This window comes from Rhodofomes roseus (genome assembly GCF_022264815.1).
Source record: "Rhodofomes roseus strain CIRM-BRFM 1785 chromosome Unknown C8Q71scaffold_7, whole genome shotgun sequence".
Lineage (NCBI taxonomy): Eukaryota > Fungi > Basidiomycota > Agaricomycetes > Polyporales > Fomitopsidaceae > Rhodofomes > Rhodofomes roseus.
In genome coordinates this window covers 268,235-291,622 of record NW_025952963.1, presented here as the reverse complement: position 1 = coordinate 291,622, position 23,388 = coordinate 268,235, and the positions used below count along the sequence as shown (strand labels likewise).

Below are 23,388 nucleotides of genomic sequence, written 5' to 3'. Positions count from 1 at the left end.
CCCAGCGACACATCTCTATCGTGTCGCATGATCCGCCGACGTTCATGCACGTAGTCATCCGCTACCTGTGAGTGTCCTGCCTCATGCCCCGCGAACCATTTGCCTTACACACCCGCGTCCGTGACGTGTATTCTCTCTCCAGTGACACGGTCTACCGCTTCTGTGAGAGCGGCGATGCAACCCCACACGCCAGTGCCCGTACATCGTGAATACGTTTCGCATGTACGAGTCCTCCTCCTGTGAATGTCTAGACCTCATTGAGTGCGAAGTACATCGACGGACCTTTTGTGCGGGTACGTGTCCGGGGGTATTGTGCACCTTTGTCTGCGCTTACACAACTCTGAATTAGGCACTTGTTTGCTGACATACAGCGGACAAGTCAATGTCAATACTGCTGGGCTGTCCCATCTCCCTTCGCATCGAGGACACCACGTCGGATGGGTGGCGACGTCGGTGTCCGTGTAGGGTACTAGTAGATGGTGTGACGTGGGCGGGGTGGTTGATGGTGCAACAGAGGGCGGTGGATGTGAGCGGCGACGCAACATGAGCGGATGCGGTGACTCACGCGACAAGCACGCGATCTTCACAACTGTAACGTGCGATGTTTCACAGCCTCGCTACACTGTTATGTCTCAGCTAATGGCCTTCATTCAGTACTGGCCATAATCAATACATACCGTCGGCATCAGGCGAGCAGGATAGTTTCGACTCGAGTTAGATATCGGATGAGTAGCTAGCTGTGGCAAGGACAGGGAAAGAACGTTCGGGGTGCAACCTCTATAGTATGGCCTGCTAATACTAGTGCTTCGTACGCTTTGTTGGCTTGTAGTTGCTCTTTATGGACTACCTACAGTACTTCACAATCAATCTTATATTCCTAAAATGCTCGATGTGATGCACGGCTTCAAGGAACGAGTAATAATGCACGCAATTCCTCAGATTCTATTGCAGAATACAAGACAGATATATGTAATGAGTTCTCATTCTCGTTCCATTGTCGTGCATGCCCACAGGGGGGTAGCGAATTCCCCGGAATATATGGAACAGTCGAATGGTGATTATTACTAGACATTCTGTATACTACTTCAACAATTCAGCACATTCTAAAATGAGGCTTTTCCCGATGAATGTACATGGGGTTCCATGAAGAGCGAACAACTCGAGCAGTTCTAGATCCAGGGACACCCAGGGCCCGATAACAAGGTGTGGCCATGGGTCAGGCGCTCGGCGGAGGTTGATATCGGCATGTTGTTCAAGCAAAATTTGCACGATGTGTCGCCGACGAGCAAGGGTGGATGCGGCGAGGCTTTCATCCTCGGTGCCACCATGGCGCAACTGACGCCTGGCTAGGTCTTGCGAGAACCCAACCAGCTCCTGCATAGCGCAGAAGAGCGGTGTCTGGCCCTTGACGTCTTGACAGTTGATGTTGGCTCCAAGACGTATGCATTCGTACACGAATGGCACGTCGCCTAGCCTGGCTGCAAGGTGGAGGTACGTGCTTGCGCTCCCCGCAGGCATGATCGTCGGGAGAGACCAGTCGGTACCATTTTGACCAGCCCATGATTCGTCAATCGTCGCATACGCGTCACCTAGGCTGAGGACGTAGTGTCGCATGATCAAGTGGCGCATAGGGAATGTCCTGGCGTCCGCCTCGTCGCGTCCGAAGATCAATGATCGCTCGGAATAGAAATCTGGATCGACGAGGAGTTTGAGGTGTTGAGCAGGCAGCTCCACGCAGTGGTGCGCCCTCACAACTTACCTGCAAGGTTGCTGATGCTTGATGCACACGCAAGTACTTCGACTGAAGGTACTGGGGATTGAGCTACGCTACTGGGGTCCTTATATACATGAGGAGACCGCTTATCTAAGCTACTGTATAGTACGTTCCCACGACATACAAGGTAAGTGGCGTAGCCATGTGATAACACACAGATGACATCATAGATGACATCACGGACCCGGAGCTTCCCATAGAACCGGTCCGGCCTGTGATTGAACCCGGCAGCCCGGTAGGCGCCTTCCTAGTTCAACACTCCCCCTCGCTTAGTGCGTCGTAGACTCACATAAGCGTACTAGGCGCATAACGCTGCCAATGGTGCTCTAGGACGATTCATAGAATCTAAGTCCGAGCATTCCTCTAAACTTAAGGAATTTGACACGGCCTAAGTTCTTGGTGAACAGGTCTGCTGGATTTTCATCTGTACTGATGTAGAAGAGCTCGACTTGCTTCTCCTCAATCAGTTCCCTGATGTAATGGTAGCGTATGTCGATGTGCTTCGACCGCCTCTCAGTTACAGGGTTGGAGCCGATGAATATCGCTCCTTGGTTATCCGAGCAGATAGGGAGTGCGCCAAGTAGGTAACCGATCTCCTTGAGGAGCATCTTAACCCAGACGACTTGGCGGCTACAGTCGCTGAGCGACATGTATTCAGCCTCAGTTGAAGACAGTGCAACCGTCTTTTGCCGTCGAGACAGCCAACTGAACACTCCGTTCGCCAACTTCATAAAGTAGCCACTCTGAGACCGTCTCATCTCTGGGTCATTGGCCCAGTCAGAGTCTGTGCATGCCGAGACACCTTGTCCAGATTTGCCGCTGTATACAAGCGCATAGGACTTGGTACCCACGAGGTAGCGGCAGATATATAGCGCTTTATCCAAGTGGTCCTGTGACGGATTCGCAGCTTGTTGCGCGAGTTTAGTCACGGCAAAGCAGATGTCAGGTCGAGTTCCAAGCATGATATATAGCAAGGAGCCGATGACGGTCTGATACCGGCTTCGAAGCGCAGGATCAACCGGGCCAGTGTGCGGCTCAGGTTTGTAACCCGCAGGGAGTGGAGTAGGCGCAGATTTTGCATTCTGCATGCCACAGCGCTGCAGCACAGTCTCAAGGTAGGCAGTTTGATCGAGATGAATCTCGTCGCCTTTCCGAGTAATGCGCATACGCAGGAACTCCTTGACGTCGCCTAGGTCGCGACACTCCCACTTCTTCATGAAGCGGTTCTTGAGTTTGGCTACAAGGGCCTTGTCTTTGCCACAAAATAGGGCATCATCCACATAGACTATGACTAGGACGAAACGTCCGTCTTTCGTCTTATAGATGAAAATTCCGGCGTCGGATACAAGGCGTGTAAAGCCGAGTTCCTTGAGAGACTCATTAAGGGTGCGCCACCACGCTAACCCTGCCTGTTTGAGTCCATAGAGAGCACGCAATAGCCGGAGGACTCTGTGCTCTTGGCCTTTGACTTTAAAGCCTTCAGGCTGCTCCATGTAAATCTCCTCGTCGAGTTTACCATAGAGGTACGCATTACGGACATCGAGTCCGGAGATGTGCATGCCCTCGAGCGCAGCTAGCGCGAGTATAAGGCGCACGGTCTCAAAGCGAACGACTGGAGAGAAAACCTGATTGTAATCGAGGCCTTCAATCTGGGAGTAGCCTTTTGCGACTAGTCTAGCCTTCTTTCGACCGTCAGTTTTGACGTCGAAGACCCAGCGGTTTTTGGTAACCCTACGTCCCTTAGGACGGTCAACCAACTCATAAACACCACGCTTGCGCAGAGCCTCTAACTCTTCGCGACACGCAGCTTTCCACTTCTCTTGCTCCTCTTTAGGTAGCTTCGAGATATCACGGAATGTCCATTCGCGTACGCTGGACTTCGGAGAATCTTGGTCAACTAGTGGTAGCGCTTTTGCAAGCAGCATGTTAACCAATCCTACTCCCCCTTCCCGGCATAGTTGTGCCATGAGTAACTCTTCGACTTCGTCGTCGTCAGAGCCCGAGGAGGATCCAGAAGGTTGGTCTGGCTGTGGATCAGGCGCAGAACTAGGTCCGGGAACCGGTTGCTGCCTTGACTGCGGTTGAGAGCGGGAGCTACCCGGCTCTTCTCCGACAATCTTCTTCCATTGCCCCTTCTTTTCGATCTCTTTGTATATTTCTACGGGGGTCCGTTTTTCCCCATAGACATTCCCTGGGCGGGTTACTGGCTTCCGCTCTCTCCCTGAGCGCCGTGGCGCATCATCGCGCGCTGGCTCTTCCGGAGGTTGAGGCGGCGGAACTGGACTGGGCGCCCTAGGCTGCTCCTGAGCATCGTCACGCTCATTGTCCGCTCCCTTTGGAAGGTGATGAGAGGGATGATCGTTGTCATCGTCATCATAATTCTCCTGAGAAGTGGGTTGGCGACCCGCTTGGTCAGGTCTAGGTGCAGATTGCAACCTAGTGTTGCCTCGCCGTTTCATGTCCGGGCATTTTGGGAACATGAGTTCATCAAACAGAGCGTTCAATGAAGTGTAAAGCACATTATTAGGGCTGCGCATGAATCGCGCCCCATGCCCACCAGGGGCAACTCCGAGGTACACCATTAACTCAGATTTCCGAGACAGTGTATTCTGACGCACGTCTTTCGGTATGAATACATATGCGCCACACCCAAATATTCTTAGGTGCTTGATGCTGGGAGCCTCGCCATTTAACATCTCATAGGGGGTACGCCATTTTAGACGTCGGACAGGTGTCCTGTTGTAGAGATGAACAGCATGCTCAACCGCAAATTCCCACCAGGATTCAGGTAGACACGCTTCATGGCGCATGGCCTCAGCTTTGTCCATTATTGTCCTGTTGAGTCGCTCCGCTCTGCCATTCTCCTGAGGAGTGTGCGGCGAACTTTGCAGGATCTGGATACCCTCGTCTTTCAGCATTTTGTCGAACGCTTCAGACTTGTATTCTCCCCCAGCATCTGACATCCACTTCTTAACCTTCTTGCCGTACTGGTTTTTGGCCATGGCTAAGAATTGGCGCGTGGCCGTGATCGCAGCACTCTTGTTGCGCAGATTCACTGTCCACGCATTGGAAGTGTAGTCGTCATAGTACAGGATGTAGTACCTATACTTATGGTAGGAGTCGATGGGAAACGACTTCACATCAGAGTGAATGAGCTCGAAGGGCTCTGTCGCTCTCAACGTAGATGGCGGGAATGCTTTGTTATGCATTTTCCCTTCCGCGCATCCTGGGCATATAGGATCCTCCCTAGGGAACTCTATCGAAGGTGGGAAACCCTCGGTGTGTTTCTGTGCTTGCCGTAGTACGTCCTTAGAAGGATGTCCTAGGCGGCGATGCATAGTGTGGTAATTGACAGAATAAACTGTCTGATGGATACTCATTGCGTCCTGTGAAGGCAAGGACTGTATTTTGAATATCGTTGAACTGGGGTGCCGCGGCTTGAACACATATAGTGGTTCACGCGCTCCTTGTTCATAGAGGTCGACGTGCTGCGCACCACCGCGCACTGTCATTCCTTCACGGAGGAACGTTCCCATGGATAGGAGACGTTGATGAAGACCTTGGAAGTAATAAACGGGGAATAATCTGGTCGTCGTATGACTACCATCGTCATTCTCGAAGTTCAAGAAGACTGTCCCACGCTTTGTGCATATGGCAGAGCCGTTTGCGGTCGACAAGACGATTGGCTCACTGAGGTCCTCAATCTCAGCGAAATCATCTAAATTGTTGGAAAAATGTAATGATGCTCCAGAGTCCAACATCCAGGAGTCAGACGACTCAACCGGCTCTGGTTCATGCCAAGCCTTAGCTTTTCCCTTACATTTGGTGCACGCAGCGAAATCGCGCGAATGCCGACAACCAACTGATTTGTGCAACGAACTACTGATATATTCATTCGTTATACTGCGACTACGACTGCGAATACTACGTCTCTTTAAAGTAGACCTAGTGCGTCTACTACTACATGCGGCTGTATGAAGCGCAGGATTAGTAGGTCGCTTGGGAATAAAAGCTGAAGGGACTGACCCAGCATCAAAGTCCTCTCCTAAGCCGGCGGCGTTAGCCAGCTCGTCGTCGATGTCATACTGACCATCTGATCCCCAATCAAGTGGATCCTGAGTCGTAGGACCTTCATCCTCGTCGTACGAGTTGTACGTCCCGTCCATGATCGCGTCGATCGCATGGCCTACTTCAGAACCATGACGAGAGCGTTTGGACGCCCGAGACTCTGACTCCGAGTCGGAGAGGTACTCCTCAATCCGAGCGGAATTGTCAATGACCTCAGACAATGTCGTGAGACGCTGTGAGGTGCCAGAGACGTCGATGTCTTTGGCGAGCTCGAGGGCACTCTTGAGCCACCGGTGAGCATTCTTGCTGTGGCCGGTTTTGGCGGGACGGGTGGTGACGGTGTGAGACTTGCTGCCCGAAGGCGCTATCTCGACGACTTTGGAGGTGGTAGGACCCGCTATCGACGCCTGCGAGGCGAGATGCGCATGGTCCGTATGATCTCCCTGGTTGGCGCGGGACTTAACTTGCTTGCCGCTGCGTTTACCACGCTGCTTGCCTTTGCCCTTGCCTTGACCTTCCTTCGCACCGCTGCTGCTGCTGCCATCCTGGCGCTGCTGCTGCTGGTTGAAGTTTGGTTCGCCGTGCTTACGCTTAACGGCGGAGATCTTCTTCGCGCTCTGCGAAGATGACGCCTGCTTGCCGCCTTGCTCGTAGGCAATGACGACAGACTCCCGGACGTAGTCGATCTTCATCTCCGTAAGCTCTTTGGCTTGGAGGATCGTGGTGACGACGGTGTCGTACCGGGAGGGCAGCGCATTGAGCGCTATCATCGCCCGCAGTGAAGCGGGGATGTCGATCCCTTCGCCCGCAAGCTTGTCAAACGCAGCTGCGATGTTAGCGAACGTCGGGTTTGGGTGCTCGTTCGGAGGGATCCGAGCATTGATCGCTGTCCTAAACTCCTTGTAAACACTGGCGGGGGTCTGCTTGTCATAGAGCGCCTTCAGCTCGTCCCAGAGGGCCTTGCTGGTCGTCTTGTTCTTGACAGCCGCCTTGACAGACGACGTCAGGCGAAGACGGATCGACCCCTGTGCCTTTTGATCGCGCTGCAGCCACTCGTAGTAGACTGAGGGATTCTCTGTGTCCAGAGTAGGCTGGGGCCAGGTCGAATTGACAATTATCCAGACCTCCTGCGCCATGAGGAAGGCCGACATGGATTCAGCCCAGGCGCGGTAGTTGGAGCCATCGAGGATGGGGACAGCGGTGAAGAGGGTGTTGGAGGCCATTGGTAGAGGGTTTGAAGTGATAAACTCGGTAAATGGGGAATACTGACAACAATGTCGTCAGCCCTCTACTCAATGACGAGTGCAGCCTTAGAGGCGCAACCACCGCTATGGTGCATGTGCTGGGGGTAGCAGCAACAGAGTTGCGCTAAGACCTGCAGCGATGTACGCGCATAGTCCCCCCCTGGCTTCAAGCCGCTAAGGCGAAGCCACAGGTAAGCTGGTGCGCACACTGAGACGCAGCCAGTGAGGCGCAGTACTCAGGCAGTGACCAGGGCTCATAACCTGTTGAGCAGGCAGCTCCACGCAGTGGTGCGCCCTCACAACTTACCTGCAAGGTTGCTGATGCTTGATGCACACGCAAGTACTTCGACTGAAGGTACTGGGGATTGAGCTACGCTACTGGGGTCCTTATATACATGAGGAGACCGCTTATCTAAGCTACTGTATAGTACGTTCCCACGACATACAAGGTAAGTGGCGTAGCCATGTGATAACACACAGATGACATCATAGATGACATCACGGACCCGGAGCTTCCCATAGAACCGGTCCGGCCTGTGATTGAACCCGGCAGCCCGGTAGGCGCCTTCCTAGTTCAACATGAGGTTGTCGAGGAGAGCCTGAGGCAAGCATGCGGGCAGATGTGTTTTCGGCATGAGGGAGAGTGGTAGCCAGTCTCCGAGTATTGACCCTCGTGGCGCGTAGACGGTGTCCATCAGGTCCAGTGAGGGTGGGCTCTCCAGCGAGGACGACCGTAATATAGCGGAGGTTAGAAGATCAGCGCACGTCGGTGGTTCGATGAGAGGCGTACAGTTTACGAATGGTTGGCTGAGCCTCTCACGACCACCGTGACCTACTGCTATTACTGGAATGGCAGCTTCGAAGTCTAACTCGGCTACATGGCTGGCATGGAAGACTACTTGATATCGAGTATCTGACTCAGTACGCATGGCATCAACAATACTCACACACCTTACAGTCCATGTCCTCGACCCCCATTGTGGTTTGACATTGAGGGTCTGACTTACCGGCCAATAATGCCCCAGGATCGTGTATGTTCGACATTCATCGGGATCAGATCAGATCTGAGATACAATTTGGGATCGAGGATCTGTGGCTCGCGAGTGTACTCAACTTTTAGTGATTGCCAGAGAGTCGCGTCGACAATCCTACAAGACGAGCCCGCTGCATAGCTCGAGCACTCAGTCCAGCGGCCTATCCATATTGACCGAATCCTTGGAAGGCCCCAGCAAGTTTCGGTATGACCCGTCAAGGCAAAGCCAACGCCCATGATTATGTCCGAGTCACCGCCGCTGTACATGTGTGTACACTGAGCCCACTCTGCGAGTGAGCCTACTTAAGTGCAGTTCATTCTCTATTTAATCTTACCTTTCATGCTCTGTTGCGCTGCAGATGTTTTACCTCTCGCTCGTCTCGCGCCGCTTGCGTACAACCCATTGGCTCCTGTTCCACCTAATCCTTCTCGCCCATCGCCAGGCCTACTGTTACATGGCGAGACAATAGCTGAAGGGCACTCTGTTGTTGCTTGCGTAGGCTGCGGCCCTCATGTTCGCATCCAGAGCGTACCGACAGTTACTGCCTGCCCACGACCAGGCCTCCAGTATCTCACTCGCGATTGCGGCCCACTCGAGTCTCGCACCAAGGTATCCGCCCTCCAGATCCACATGAACATGCGCGTGCTCCATTGCAAGGACTACGTGGACGCCCCTCCCGTGATCGTCGCGTCGACTGTCCAATCAACGATATATCCGACAGCTCGAAATCGGTACTTGCCTCGCTACTCTTGCAGTCTATGCGCATGTAAGTCTCCCCTAGGCAAACCAGGGCCTGCCTTGGATGGGTGTATCCACAGATATCCGCCGTGAGAATGGATGGTGTTCCCACCCCAAGACATCCATCGCCTGCTCGTGATCGTCCCACGAAGTGCCCGGGTCACAGTCAGTCACGGCTAAGTCACAAAGTAGTAACGAGCTCGTAACGGTTGATTGAGGCAGAGCAAAGCGCACGCCGTTGCACACTGAGTACATACTGAGTGCTGAACACGCAGCTCTCGCGAACAAGACTCGGGACAGCGGACCTGTCCACGACGCTTTTCATCTGCCACAGCCATTATTCAGCCACGACCAGCATATCCATCCACGCAATGCGACACGTTGGGACTCGGACTACCGCCTCAGGCTCCTTATGTCGTCTCACGCGCTCCGGGAAGTGATCGACTCAGATTCGGGACCTTAAGCTCAACGCAATGAAACTGACACCGCAAGAGTGGTCTCTCTCAACGAATTTGCGAGACATGTTAGTGTGCGTGCATTTCGTAGACTTCTGACGCCGCGTCTCCCTGACTGTTGTGCACGGAATATCCACGAGCTAGTTCAACGATTTCAGCAGAACAACGTCCCACTCATCATTGACGTCTTTCCCGCATTTGCAGGGCCAGCTTCAACGCGACCTCATCGCTATGGTCAATCTACCAACATTACCTAATGTTTGTCGTGTTGCCGCGCACGCAGGCTATCTGGTGTCGCGCAGATACTTCTCACGCTTGTTTGTGGAGTGCGATGCGTATACTACGGCTATAGGTGTGTACTTATTACATTCATACTCAACGAAACACTGATTCTCTGCACGTAGTCATGTGCCCTGACCGCAAACTTCATTGGTTTGTTCAACATCAGTGGCCGGTTGATGCTATCGAGATGGTTCGCAGGCGGGCTATTGATAACTAACATCGAAGGTTCAAGCCGCCGCTTTCCACGCAAAATCAACCACTGGTAGGACAATCAGGCAGTTCAACGGTTCCGACTGTGGCCAACAACATTGTAAGTGCCGTTACCAAGGTTGTCCACAGTCACTCATAGTAGATCGCGGCCATTTTGTCACAGGGCGTGAATCGCTGGCACTTCATTGGTATTCCCGCGCGACACGTCGGTGCTGGAGTACTGGAACAAGGAGCTCGCGGTGACGCCAGGCTTAGCGAAGATAGGCCTTGCATATGCTTCCGCGCCCGGTGAGTTTCAACATCTGACTTGTGAGTCGATGTACTGAAAAAGAGCGCGCTCCACTAACAACCACAGCCGACGCAGAGCTCGCGTTTTCCGAAGGCCGCAACCAGGTCGCTTGGAACCAACGCGCCATGTCTTCGCAGACGTTTCGTGCGAAGATGAGCCTCGGCGCATGGGCCGATGCCCCATGGTTCGATTACAATGTCGCCGAAGACATAATATTGCTCATTTAGCGCCCTCTGCGCCCTCTGCGACGGTCTCTGTCGGAGGAGCCATTGTCATGAACTCTGCACCATTCAAACTTGAAGGAGCAGGAGAGTGTAGAATATGATTATATATAAATTTCTGTACCCTTCTTCGAAGTAGCTCTACATACATCGCTATCTAATCACGCCGGACTGGGCCCACTCCTGTACCAAATGGCCTATGCTCGAAGAATGTTGAGTTGCGGCGACGACGACTTAAGCAAGGCCGACACTGGGCGTGACGGCGGGTCTTACGAGCGCAGCCTTACGTGATGTCACACCCAGACGAGCGTGGGTATGGATGGTTTATCCGTGGATGGTTTTCCCATGGATGCGTGGATGCATCCGGATGACATCCAAGGCAGGCCCTGAGGCAAACTCTAGGCACGGCCTTCTTGATGGGAGGAGCGCGATTTTATATGACACATGTCCAGTGAGCGGGAGATAAGGCGTACGGCAATATCGGACCGCTATACGGGACAATGAACTGAAGCCAGCTCCTGATAGTAGATCTAGTAGCATCGAAGTGCGTACGTTCGACGTTCAACGTTTGAGACATGGCTGGTGGCGAGAAGCTGCGACGGGACACCCTATGACCGAGGGGTGTTCGTTTCTCAGATGCGTCTCGTCTTAGCTAACGCGTCATCGAGCACTACCATGTACGATGCAACGACAACGTTATCTCCCTGGGTCCACGTTGAACGTAGATGACCACGACTTCATGGTGCAGACTGGTGTGTCCTCGCCCCACTGGGTCGCTCAAGATACGTGGCACCGCCCGAGTGTGCATGGTGCAATGCGTAAAGGCTTTGAACAGTGCAGATCCAGGACGGGTTGCCCGACGACTCCGTGCTATTCCGTCGCGAGCTGCTTCATAGATGCAACGCGAGTAGTCCTGGATGTGACACAATATATGTGGCAAAACCGTCGGCGGGTCGTGGTGGACATCAACTTGTAGCGACCGATTCTGGACACGCCCATGACGGACCTTCGGTCCAGATGATCCACCTGGGTGGGAAGAGGTTTGCAGACCGAAGGTGGTCCTCCGAGTCGATACTAACCCACAGAGTAGGACCACCGATTCTGAACTGCATATCCTACAGGACAAGGTCTGAGTCAATAAATAGAGGTTCGTTGATCTCACACCAACGATATAGTACAAAAGCGATAGCTTACACCCAGCTACACCCATAATCCAAGGTCCACATGCTCTCGAGCCCAGCCATAATCATCTCCTGCTATCCTTCTTGAAGTATTGGCTGTTGACTGCTGTCCCCTGTATCATATCGAAGATCGTCTCGCCGACACCGAAGTAACGGTCCGCTATCGAGCGCATAGTAGGATCGGGCAGCAGGCTCTCTGTATCAGGTCTACAAATAGCACGTCTTAGTCAAACGTAGAGCTGGTCGAGCCCGACTACATGCAACACATACCTGAATCCCGCTGATCGCCTGACCCCTGCTACAACAGTCGACAATAGGACCGCGTCTACCGCATAGTGAAAGAGTCTGCCGAGCGCCATGCTATAGAGTGCGTGCAGAAGGCTCGGCGAGGGCGATGAAAAGAGCAGCGGTGAGTGCTGGGATAGGATAGGGAGCGGCGAGCAGGGGTTCTGTAGGCAGTCGGCGGATGTATGGCCCAGTGTCAGTGAGAGCGACGAATAGGGTCGGCGGCAAGCCGTGTCGGTAGCCACGTGAACGGGTCGCACACTCAAATTCAAACCGCGGCACTCCTTGCTACTTGCTCCTCCTGTTCCTCCTCCTCCTCGGTCGTCGCGAGACTCATTGCTGTGATGTTCCCGCTATGTTATTGCCACTATCTGTTCTGGCTGTGTTCGAAGAACGCTTTGCGCTTCAAGTCCGCGTGCTATGATTCACTCCGATTATGAATCTGATCGACCCATGAGATCGCCCATGGCCATTTTCTTTGGTGTAAATGCCTCGACGGTGACACAGGTGACTACAACACACGATGGCTGCCTGGACGTCTTCAACTGCTCCTGGATTCGCGTGCATATGCCTATAGGCTGAGTACAGCTCCAAGGATCGATAGAGCCATGCCGCAAACGCTAAATCACTCGGCTCGCACTTCGACTCGCGAGGGACACTAAAGCTTAGCTCGTGCGTGTGTGCTTTTGCCTTAGCTCTACATTTTGACTGGATTCATGGTGTGCATGGTAGCGGCGTAGGGCGGTATCGGCCAGCTTGTCCCAGAGCGACACATTTGTCCGAGCGGCATTGGTCCCAGAGCTTGCTTGTATGCATACTGGAACGCCGTGTATCTGTGTATCGTTCAATGGACCTGCCGTACAGCGATGGGAGCTGGGCCTTCCCGCGTTGCTTGGGCCGCTCGAAACCAGTCGGAGACCAGCGCGGTGACTTCTGCCGTGCCACCTCTCCGTATGCATCAGTGCATCGGTACCGCGCAGTACTCGACCCCGGCTCCACATGTCTACCTAACGCACAGTTCGCGTCTGGTATTTGAGAGTCTGGGATGACCGAGATTGATGATAAGGACAGGACTCCGATTCCTTTCTCATACATGACGCGAAGAATGCGGACCGCTGAACTCGTCTCTGTAGACTAGTAGGTACTCGTACCTCATTCGTCCGAATATCTCGGCTCTTCTCGGGCACTGATACCATCGTACGCGCAGTCATTTGTGCACTTGCATCCTCGCATCACTACACTCAGGGTCCATGCTCGAATTTGCTGTTTTGAGACACCGTAACGTCGGCGTTCAAACATGTGCGTACAGCACTCGATCGCGAGTTCCTCCTACCTCACAATGGTTAGTGGATAGATACCCACACAGGCGCACCGGAACTCGCTTGTCACACAAGTGGCTGACTCGGGTTCCGACTAGCCCGCTTTGGACCGCATATTCGTGTCCAGCCCAAGTCCAGCCTCCAGCCTAACGGAGACGTGTCAGCCACCTCCGATCCCTACGTCAGCCAGCCGTCCCAGAAGCAATTGGAGGCTGACCCAGGTCCGTATATAATATGCGCTCACAGACCACCTCGAGTAGCAGCAGTCTCTCAGCCTCTCTCATCACTCTGCACGCCGTTGTCTTTACCTCTCAACGCCTCCCGACTCCGTTCAGTCTAAGCGATGGCAGGCAATCAGGCAGTGTCGATGAATCCGCCCAATGCGCAGGAGAACCTCTCGACCCATGGTTCGGATTGGTTGTGGGCAGTATTCTCTATCATGGCTCTTAGCACTCTGCTGGTTGCTGGTGCGACCCTCATGGTACGTGTTATTCAGTTGATGCTGCCGTGGTCAAGTGCTAACCACAGTGCAGAGGCCTCGCGGCACGCGTCTCTTTCACCAGTTGGCGGTCATCGTCCTCACGACTGCCAGCATCGCGTACTTCTCCATGGCCTCTGATCTTGGGGCGACGCCTATCGCTGCCGAGTTCCGCGGCGGTGGAACTCGTCAGATTTGGGTGAGCCTTGTCTTCATTCTCCTCATTCGGTGATCTGATCTGACGGCGGGGCTTGTAGTATGTCCGCTACATCCAGTGGTTCATCAACTTCCCCATCCTCCTACTCGTCATGCTCCTGGCAACCGGTTTGCCTCTGTCCGACATCGTGACCACGATCTTCATGTCCCTTGTCATCGTCGTCAGCGGCCTCGTCGGTGCACTTGTGCATAGCACCTACAAGTGGGGTTACTACACCTTCGGCCTCGTCTCTCTGTTCTACATTTGGTACGTCGTCTAACAGCCGGGCATCTGCACTGTTGCTCACAGCATCCCCAGGTACGTCCTCCTCTGGCACGCCCCCGCCTCCAGCTTTGCCGCGGGCGGTGTCGTCCGTCGGGGCTACTACCTCGCCGCGGGCTACTTCTCGTTCATGCTCATCACGTACCCGATCGCCTGGGCCTGCGCGGAGGGCGGCAACGTCATCACGGTCACCTCCGAGATGATTTGGTACGGCATCCTCGACATCCTCACCGGCCCGGTCTTCCTCGCGTTCTTCCTCTGGGAGTTGCGCGGCGTCGACTACGAGGCGTTCGGTTTCCGGTCGGGCAGGTATGTCGACAACAACGCGACCGCTGTGCGTGGCGAGAAGGGTGTTCCCCCGGCGGTGGCTGCCCCTGCTGCAGCCCCGATGATGGCCCCTGCCCCGATGGTGGCACCTCAGGCTGCTCCGGCTGCCGCGCCTGGGCCCGCCGCTGCTTCCGCTCCTGAGCAGACTGTATGAGCGTATTAGAACCGCTTCCCTTCACTCGGACCTATATCCCATTTCCATATTGTACAGCCTCTCATCCACGTTACATCTACTCCATCCTTTGTCCGAACATCTAGCCTACTGTATAAGCCTCATACATCCCCACATCGTACACATAGGAGCCACATATCATGACACTTGCTCAACGCTAAGTATGGGTGAGATACATTCGGTACGGCTTTGGAAGAGATGGTCAATTTGAATGCCGTTGCTGAACTTGAGAGCGCCCACTGGAACCCGGTGGCGTCGAAACGGCAGACGCCGAGGCGGACGCTTCTGTCCAGTGCCACCGCGTTCTCTTCTCCTCGAGTTCAGCCTGGGCGGCGCCTCGCCGCTGAACAGCGGGGACACAAACACGCAGAGTATGACCACCTCCAGGCTCCGTTGCAGGTTCTTCGACTAGTCCGCCCACAGGTGCGAGGGCATGGCAAGCCAAGAACACTGCGTTCCAGGTGCGTATCCCATGCCCGCTCCCCAGCGCAGCTCAGCCTCAGTAATTCCGAATGCAATTCGGAATTTCTTGTACGTACACCCTTCACGATGGGTCCACGCTACTCGGCACAATAGCATCGAGAAGTTCCGTTAGCATGCTCGCGGGACTTCAGCCGGCCTCCTGACTCGCCGCGCGTGCCCGTGCCAGTGTCCACCCCTCACGGCACCCTCTGATACACATATAAGACACGGAACCCGGACGCTTCTCGTCATTCTGGTCACCCTGATACGCTTGCGCTATGCCAGAAACTATGGCTGGACTCAGCTTGCAGCCCGGCCCTTCCACCGCGAAAGCAACGTCTGCACCACAGATGGACTTCTCACAGGAGGTCCCGCACTCTGACCTCCTCATCATTCGCGGCCACCAACCGTTCAACGCGGAACCCAAGGCATCCGCGCTGGTCCAGTTCCCCATCACGCCTGAGGAGCTAGTGTACTGCCGAAACCACGGACCCGTGCAGGAGTACGATTGGGATGACTTTGAGGTGAAGATCAGAATCAGGGATCTGAAGGGCGACGGGCCATCATTTGCTGCCGAAAGAATCGTCACAGCGAAGGATGTCCGAGAGCAGTTCGAGAGGGTCGAGGTCGAGGCAGCTTTGCAGGTGCGTCGCGTCAAACAGATGAAGATGAGCAACTTATCAAACATATCGGTTATGTAGTGTGCAGGGAATCGGCGCAAAGAGATGTCGACCCTGAAGCCCGTCGTGGGCGTGCTCTGGGACGACGGCGTCATCGCGAACTGCAAGTGGGCAGGCGCGCGTCTGCGCGATGTGCTTGCTGCTGCTGGGCTGCCCGGTAGTCTCCTCGACCAAGCATCTGACCTCGAAACCACCACTGGCCCGTCTGGGCTTTATGTTCGTTTCAATTCGAGCGTGACGCCAACCGAGAATGATGCTTACTACGGCGCGAGTATCTCTTTGGAGAAGGCGCTCTCGAATGACGCTCTACTTGCGTACGAGGTATGTTGAGTCGTCCTCCCTATCATCTGCAGGACACGATATATATCTTTCTGTAGATGAACGATGCCCCGTTGAGCCCTGATCGTGGCGGACCACTGCGGGCGGTCGTCCCTGGTTATCTCGGCGCGCGATGGGTAAAGTGGGTCGATGAGATTGAGATTTGCCGAGAAGAGAGCCCGAACTATTACCAGGCGAGAGATTACAAGGTTCTGCCACCAGAGGTAGGCCCAAATTCCGACCGCGTTGCTGCCAATAGTGCCAATAGTAATATGGAGCTAACGTACGCGCTCTTAGATCGAGAACAAGGAGCAAGCGAAGGATGCATGGACCAAATACCCCTCAATGACTACGCTTCCGCTCAACTCCGTCGTAGCTTCTATCACCCGTCGGTCGCCGACTGAGATCTTCGTGAAAGGATACGCTATTGGGCGAGGCTCAGCCAGGGTCACAAAGATCGAGGTTACGCTTAACGAAGGGACGGCCTGGATGCCTGCGAAGATTACGTACCAGGGCGGAAAGTGGAGCTGGACGCTATGGTCGGCATCCGTCGCGGTAGAGGAAGGGATGCACGGAACAATGCACATCCGGGCATCCGACGAGAAGGGGAACGTGCAGCAGCAGACGTGTCCTTGGAACATGCGGGGGGTAGCGTATTGTCCCTGGGGCGTGAAGACGTTCTGAGTTGTGTCCCTTGGAGTATTAGGTCGAGTACGTATTGTGATATCGTATAGTAATGTCAGACTGATTTTGTCAGAGTCAAACCACGGCTGAGTACCACTGCCTGGTGTATACTGGGCTTCCCTCCGATCTGTGATAACCGTAGATTCAAATTTCTCTCGGTAAGTCTCACTTACGACAGTTCACTCAAGAAGGTTATTGCTGGATACGTACGTGTGAGTGGCATTCACATCTAGCCCGGTTGAACGAGAACCTGAGCCCCTTTGTACTTCTCAGCCGACGAGCCACGAGGAACCCGAGTTGGATTCAATTGCAGAGTCAAGGCATACGAGAACTTCCTGCACGAAAAAGGCCAGGAACTGTTTGGTCCAGATGCTAGTGCTGTCAAATCAGGCGGTCAGCACCTCCGCGACATCCCAGAGCGTGTCCCGTGTGGTGCGACACTGCGAGCGATCTGAAGTATTCTGCGAGTCATGCGCACAGCAAGGCACAGTACGCTCATCTCTGAAGCCCTCGCAGTCTATTCGACGCACAGCGACGAGCATGCCCAGGCACGTTTGGTGCATGCGGCACCGCCAGCAATGAGCATCCGTCACATGGTAATCGCGACACAACATATCACCAGGTCTCCGAGCATAGAACCTCACCGTGTGTATAGGGGCTACCTACAGCGTGGTCCTCCGCAGCTCCTGCCAGTGATGCTGGCACACGTATGTCCAGGCTTGTTCCAAACCTATGTCCAGATCACAGCGCGGTAGCAGGCATGGAGCTACGAAGGCACCCCATTCGGACGTCGTTCTATGATTCTAGACTCGCAATGACCGCGGAAAGGCTATTGTCGTTTCGGCAGCGGCGGGGTCTAGAGGTGTGAAATGACCGACAGTACAAGAGCGGTGGTGCCGGAGCCCGGAAGACAACATCTCCGTCGGAGGTCCCAAGTGAGTAGTTGATCTACTACGGCCACATCGTATCTCAGGTCGAGATTAACGAGATTAACATGACACAACCTTGGGTTGAATCGGGCGCTGAGCCGGTCCTTGGCATGCGTTCAAACGTTCAAGGTTCAGATGCTCGAGCCAGACACACAGAGACATACCCTAAGCTCAGGTACATGTAGCGTAGAGCCAGCTGCAGCCGGATGCCTGAGAATTGACATATCAGCGCCGCAGCAGTACCCGTGTAAGCAAAGGGGCGGACGATGTGTAAAATATGGTACGTGCCAGAGCATGGAGCGTACAGCTTGAAGTATGCATGGGCCCGGATCGAAGAATAGACTGCCTGCGCCGTCCAACTGTCAGTGTCAAGGCGAGTTGAGCGTCGGACCGTGTCGCGGCCTGTCCCGGGCTCGACTAAGTCACTGTCCTCTGCCATTTGTTTGATTGCGGCGTCACCGACCTGATCCAGAGTAAACTCTGAACGATGAAGTGACATGATACTACTCAATTGCATGGTGGCTACCAAACGCGCCCTCAAATCCGCCCTGGCCCATGTGGTCCAGATGATCACAGTTCTGTGCAGGCGATGAAGTGCACATGGGAGCCCAAGCAACGGATATGTTGCACGACAGCCAGGAGTTTCGAGCTGACCTGGTCTGTTTTCAATGTAAGTAGTAGTAATGCGTCGGTGAGGGATAAGCCAATCAAATTAATGTCAGGATGCAGGTAGTGGACGATCGCAAGAGCTGGATCTTGCGAATTGATCTGCAAGGCGACCGGATATGGGTAGTATGTTTGTTAGACGCCCCGTGCGCGTGAGGGCGTGAAGGTTGCCATCTTGGACTCGACTCTCATGGCGAGCCATCCGCCATCTGCTCTGCACACGCCTCCCACGACTGAACTGCATCGTGAACCCCTTATCTCATGAATGCTAACCATACGAGGATGTGTCCGACCTCTCGAGCACCGCGAGGCTTCGACTATCTGAAATGCACGAAGATCAGCCGCGATCAATGTAGAGTGCGAGCAGAGCAGCGCCGCTCTCCGCAACATGCGAGACACACGACAGGGAGACAGTACATCAATTGGGTCGCTGTCAGACGTGCTGCCAGCGAGGTAGTATTACGCGTGTAAGTCGTTCACACAGACTCGAGTCCATCCAAATGTGCCTTATCACGCACCCCGAATGTTAATAGGACAGACTGAATTGCTCACAGGAGATACGGAGAATCGTTCTGCGATTATCATACTCTTTTGCATTCCGTTCTCGGGGCGCTGGAACGGAAGAAGCTGCGTCTAATGCCGCGAAGTGCCTTAATGCACGTCTCACTCACGGTCCTCTCTAAAGTACCGAGGCTTATCACGAAGACAAGCTTCTGCCGGTCTGCTAAGTATGCAAGTCTCAACCGTTGATACGCTGCCAGCTGATGAACTCCGCATGGTCGTCCGTTCCTGCAGAAGTTGCCCCGAGCTCGCCGCTCGATAATCACCCCGCTTATGCTACACGCGGGCACATTCCGCTCGAGAAACAGGTCCACGCGTCACGGTCGTGCTATTGTAGGTTCCTGCACAGGAGCTGCGCGCCGAAGCTCCTGGCCTACCATGCAGTGTGTCTCTGTGGCAGTTTAAAGGGCATGCGAACTGCGTCCGTTTCCCTCACCCCTCCTCCCCCGCTGTTTCAGCATGGTTCTCAGCCGGTCTTCGTCTGCTGCCTTTTGGCTTGGCTTGTCGGGTCTCGTGGGCGACCTTACCTTGGTCCATGCCGCGTTCTCGAACAGTGCTTCAGACAACGTAAGTATTAGAAGATCCGGGTAGTAAGGTACAAAGCTGACCGAAGTTCCCGCTGCAGCTCGCTGTGTAAGCATTCATGAATAATCTCCGCATATGTAGCTCACGCTGTCTCAGTTACTGGGGTCAGGACTCGTACGGGGCTGCAGGTGGTAGCAGCTCTGGCTACCAGCAGCCCATCTCGTACTACTGCCAGGTAAGTGCCGTTCGGTGTCCTTTATGATCTGACTTGACTGAACTTGTGCCCAGGATGACTCGATCGACGTCATTCCTATGGCGTTTATGAACGTCTTCTTCGGCGAAGGAGGTGAACCCTCCCTCGATCTGGCGAACGTCAGTCTTGCGTCTCACACTCATTGACCCTTTATACTGAGATCTTAGTTCTCTTCACCAGACTTGCAGCACCGCTAACGACCCGGTGTTCAATGGTACTCAGCTGCCAGAGTGTACCTTCTTGGCGTCAGACATCGAGACGTGCCAGAATGCGGGCAAAATCGTCACTATGAGTCTCGGTGGTGCAACTGGTTCTGCTGGTTTCAGCAACACGAGCCAGGCGCAAGAATTCGCTCAGACAATCTGGAACCTCCTTCTCGGAGGGTCGAGCAGCATCCGCCCTTTCGGTAATGCAGTCCTTGACGGGTATGTCTGGACACAATGTGGACGTAGAAATGCTGACGATTGCGCGATGTAGAATTGATCTCGATATCGAGGGTGGTTCCTCTGAATATTTCACTGACTTCGTCTCGGCCCTCCGCTCTTTAATGAATTCTGGCTCGAAGACGTAAGTCCATACCGCATTAATCGAGTCGTTATAGACGATGAAACAATCCGTATGACAGATACTACCTCACCGCTGCACCACAGTGCCCATTCCCAGATGCATATATCGGCAGGTCAGTCCAAGCATCTGAAGTCGCATCCGCATCCCGCACTAACTGCGTATTTCACAGCGTTATCAACGCAGAGTCCTTCGATGCAATCTATGTACAGTTCTGTGAGTTCCCCTGGCCCCGAGACTCTGCCAAGGCTTTCCTGACCACTTCGGCTAGATAACAACTACTGCGGGTTGACCAACTACGACAACTCCAACGACTGGAACTTTGGCACCTGGTGAGTTCGACGCATCCAAGGATCCTCTTACCACCTAACGCGAATATAGGGATAACTGGGCCAAGAACACCTCTCCGAACCCAAATGTCAAGGTGTACATCGGGGCACCGGCCTCGTCCACGGCAGCTGGTTCTGGCTACGTTGACGCTGCGACCCTGGGAGCCATCGCCCAGGCTACGCGCCAACAGTACTCTTCTTTTGGTGGTGTCATGCTCTGGGACGCCTCGCAGGCATATGGTCAGTCATTCCCATGACCGGGAAAGTAGACGCTAACTCAGGATATCGTGTGCAGCGAACAACCGCTATGATGCTGCGATCAAGGGCTACCTGACTGGCAGTTCTGTCACAACTGTAACTCCCAGCAGCACGGCCTCGACGACCGCGGCTCCCACGACATCCTCGGCGACCACCACTTCTGCTTCCACCACTTCTGCTTCCACTACCACGACTGCGAGCGCTGGAGACTGCGCGGGAGTCGCGACGTGGGTCGCCAATGTCGCAGTACGTTTACATCGTATATCTGGCTCGCCCGACCCTGACGTAGACATCGTATCATTAGTACACGGGAGGCGACCAAGTCGTATACAACGGCCAGCTCTGGACGGCGAACTGGTGGAGCTACGGCGATACCCCTGGTGGTAAGACCGCCTTCCAGTCCTGCTGCAACCCAAACGCTGATGTGCGACCACCAGGAGACTCTGGCGACTGGGCTGCTGACGGCACCTGCTCGACCACGAACGGCAAGGTCCAGTACCAGAGCAAGGAGGCCCCTCTGACCGCCACCCCGAAGGCGGGCACGGTGCCCAACCCCTCCTTATCCGCAGCCATCGCGGCCAAAACGGCCGCGGTCGCTCGGAGTAATTCCCGCTTCTTCAAGTTCTGAGCCGCGAGCTTCCCCGGATCGGGCTCTGCGTCGTCCATTCACTACATACTTGCATCGCACACGACGCACTCACGGTATCTATTCTGACCCGTCTATCTCTGTCCTTCCTCCTGCATTCGCGCCTTTTGGGGTTTGACACCCCCTTCCGGCTCTCTCTCTCGCATGTCTGCTTTGTTGCATATCCCGAGGCTTGTATTGGCTGTATCCATTACGCAGTGTGAATCAAAGTTTGAAGCGGTATTTCCATGTCGGGGAAGCTGCTCATTCCCAGCAGTCTGCTCCGCTGGCTCAGCTATGACGTTGAGTCTCCACGACCCAACGGGAAGTTCCACAGATCACTTGCATCCATGACTTCGTTAGAAGTCCTAAAACTTGCCATTACAACTCTCAATCGTCTACTCGCGACGTAAGGGACACTTGCCTGGCTTTGTTTGACTGAGCATGAACTTCTCGCAAGAACCGAAGCATTCCGACAAACTACATGAATTAGGCGCACAGCCATACAACGCAGAGCCGGACATTGCAGAGCTTGTCCAACACCCGTACACACCAGACGAACTCGTATATAGTCGGAATCATTGTACGTCACTCGCCAACTCCAGCTGAAGACTTGAATAGTTCATTCGCATGCAAGTATAGGTCCGATCCGAGCCCTGGATGCAGCGACCTTCAGCGTCAAAGTCGACGGACGCGTCCGGCACGAGCGAACGTTCACGTTGAACGATTTGAAGAGAGATTTCCGACGCAAGGAGGTGGTCGCCGCACTGCAAGTAGGTACTCACCCCATTCCCGAGAGGTCGGTGCTGAATAGGCACAGTGTGCAGGCAATCGGCGGAAGACGATGCAGGAACGGAACGGCAAGGAAGTCGAAGGGCTCCTCTGGGGCGAAGGCACGATCGCGAACTGCAAGTGGGCGGGCGTGAGCATGCGCGAGCTCCTCGAGCAGGTGGGAGCCCCGCCTGCTGCGGACGAGCGCATTCGCAGTCTGCACCTCTGCTTTGCGTCCCACGTCGTGCCATGCGAGAACGACGATTGGTTTGGCGGATCGATCCCGCTGGAGAAGGCGCTGGACGAAGGTGAGGACGTGCTATTGGCGTACGAGGTGGGTTCACTGGAACAAGCTCAAGGTTGGCGCTGAGTACTGAGGCGGTGAACCCGGTAATGCGTGCCCCATTGACAGATGAACGACCGCCCGCTGTCACCAGACCATGGCTTCCCGTTCCGTGTGGTCGTGCCAGGATACACGGGGGCGCGCTGGGTGAAGTGGGTGGACCAGGTCACTGTGGCTGACCGGGAGTCGGAGAACTTCTACCAGAAGAAAGACTACAAGGTGCTTCCGACGAAGGTGTGGAGCTCGCGTCCTTGTGCATACGCCTGGTAACGGGGTTGAGCAGGTACAGACGCACGAGATGGCGGACAAGGAGGACTGGTGGTCCAAGGTCCCCGCACTTCAGGCCAATCCATTGAACTCAGCAGTTGCCTCCGTCAAGGTTGTGCGGCCAGGTAGGCTCCAGGTCAAGGGGTACGCCGTGCGCGGCTCCACCGGACAAGTGAGCGAGGTGGATGTGAGTATCGATGAGGGCAAAGCCTGGGAGCCGGCGACAATCATCTACCAGGAAGGCCGGTGGAGCTGGACGTTGTGGGAAGCAATACTGGACGTGCCGGAGGTGAGCAACGGGAGAGGAGGCAAAGTCTGGTGCCGGGCGGCGGATATGGCGGGGACGACGCAGCAGCCAGACGCGGACTGGAATCTGCGGGGAGTGGCATACGATGCCGTAGGCGAGAGACTGTTGGATGTATCATAGTAGTAGACGCACCTCGTTGTGCTCCTTCCTGGGCTGATTTCTCCATGTGGGGAATGAATAGTAGCCCGCACGGCGACATTGTCTCCCGCAGCAGAGAGGATGGAGCAGGGAGTTGGCCGTCGAGGGAGATGGGGAGAAGAAAGGCTGAAAACGCCCGAAATGTGCATTTCT

General features: G+C 54.6%; 7 protein-coding genes across 7 annotated transcripts; 5 read left to right on the top strand and 2 right to left on the bottom strand.

Moving 5' to 3' along the window:
- Nucleotides 1-934: 934 nt before the first annotated feature.
- Nucleotides 935-1,629, bottom strand: C8Q71DRAFT_895790 (uncharacterized protein; the record flags this gene model as incomplete). The annotated part of the gene is made up of 1 exon (XM_047928733.1): nucleotides 935-1,629. The coding sequence occupies one exon, from the start codon at nucleotides 1,627-1,629 to the stop codon at nucleotides 1,081-1,083; it is 549 nt and encodes a 182-aa protein (XP_047780216.1). The 3' UTR covers nucleotides 935-1,080.
- Nucleotides 1,630-10,153: 8,524 nt separating this feature from the next.
- C8Q71DRAFT_704957 (uncharacterized protein) lies at nucleotides 10,154-10,321 on the top strand (the record flags this gene model as incomplete). Its single annotated transcript, XM_047920421.1, has 1 exon — nucleotides 10,154-10,321. A coding segment is annotated over one exon (168 nt), but the record flags the coding sequence as incomplete, so codon positions are not given.
- Nucleotides 10,322-11,439: 1,118 nt separating this feature from the next.
- Nucleotides 11,440-11,995, bottom strand: C8Q71DRAFT_750357 (uncharacterized protein). Its single transcript, XM_047923265.1, has 2 exons — nucleotides 11,767-11,995; nucleotides 11,440-11,703 (listed from the first exon to the last, which is right to left on the bottom strand). The coding sequence occupies exons 1-2, from the start codon at nucleotides 11,853-11,855 to the stop codon at nucleotides 11,562-11,564; spliced, it is 231 nt and encodes a 76-aa protein (XP_047780214.1). The 5' UTR covers nucleotides 11,856-11,995; the 3' UTR covers nucleotides 11,440-11,561.
- A 1,448-nt stretch (nucleotides 11,996-13,443) lies between these two features.
- On the top strand, nucleotides 13,444-14,537 carry C8Q71DRAFT_795815 (heat shock protein 30; the record flags this gene model as incomplete). The annotated part of the gene is made up of 5 exons (XM_047925633.1): nucleotides 13,444-13,581; nucleotides 13,634-13,777; nucleotides 13,836-14,041; nucleotides 14,093-14,406; nucleotides 14,440-14,537. The coding sequence occupies 5 exons, from the start codon at nucleotides 13,444-13,446 to the stop codon at nucleotides 14,535-14,537; spliced, it is 900 nt and encodes a 299-aa protein (XP_047780213.1).
- Nucleotides 14,538-15,367: 830 nt separating this feature from the next.
- On the top strand, nucleotides 15,368-16,699 carry C8Q71DRAFT_795814 (molybdopterin binding oxidoreductase; the record flags this gene model as incomplete). Its single annotated transcript, XM_047925632.1, has 4 exons — nucleotides 15,368-15,661; nucleotides 15,719-16,018; nucleotides 16,075-16,239; nucleotides 16,313-16,699. The coding sequence occupies 4 exons, from the start codon at nucleotides 15,368-15,370 to the stop codon at nucleotides 16,697-16,699; spliced, it is 1,146 nt and encodes a 381-aa protein (XP_047780212.1).
- Nucleotides 16,700-18,999: 2,300 nt separating this feature from the next.
- Nucleotides 19,000-21,633, top strand: C8Q71DRAFT_521457 (glycoside hydrolase superfamily). Its single transcript, XM_047919108.1, has 14 exons — nucleotides 19,000-19,022; nucleotides 19,090-19,422; nucleotides 19,481-19,488; nucleotides 19,537-19,615; nucleotides 19,669-19,752; nucleotides 19,814-20,058; nucleotides 20,111-20,200; nucleotides 20,259-20,312; nucleotides 20,370-20,413; nucleotides 20,469-20,529; nucleotides 20,579-20,766; nucleotides 20,822-21,030; nucleotides 21,089-21,167; nucleotides 21,222-21,633. The coding sequence occupies exons 2-14, from the start codon at nucleotides 19,315-19,317 to the stop codon at nucleotides 21,410-21,412; spliced, it is 1,440 nt and encodes a 479-aa protein (XP_047780211.1). The 5' UTR covers nucleotides 19,000-19,022; nucleotides 19,090-19,314; the 3' UTR covers nucleotides 21,413-21,633.
- Nucleotides 21,634-23,387, top strand: C8Q71DRAFT_521458 (Oxidoreductase, molybdopterin-binding domain-containing protein). Its single transcript, XM_047919109.1, has 5 exons — nucleotides 21,634-21,992; nucleotides 22,052-22,182; nucleotides 22,230-22,514; nucleotides 22,593-22,757; nucleotides 22,807-23,387. The coding sequence occupies exons 1-5, from the start codon at nucleotides 21,854-21,856 to the stop codon at nucleotides 23,215-23,217; spliced, it is 1,131 nt and encodes a 376-aa protein (XP_047780210.1). The 5' UTR covers nucleotides 21,634-21,853; the 3' UTR covers nucleotides 23,218-23,387.
- The last annotated feature ends 1 nt before the right edge of the window (nucleotide 23,388 follows it).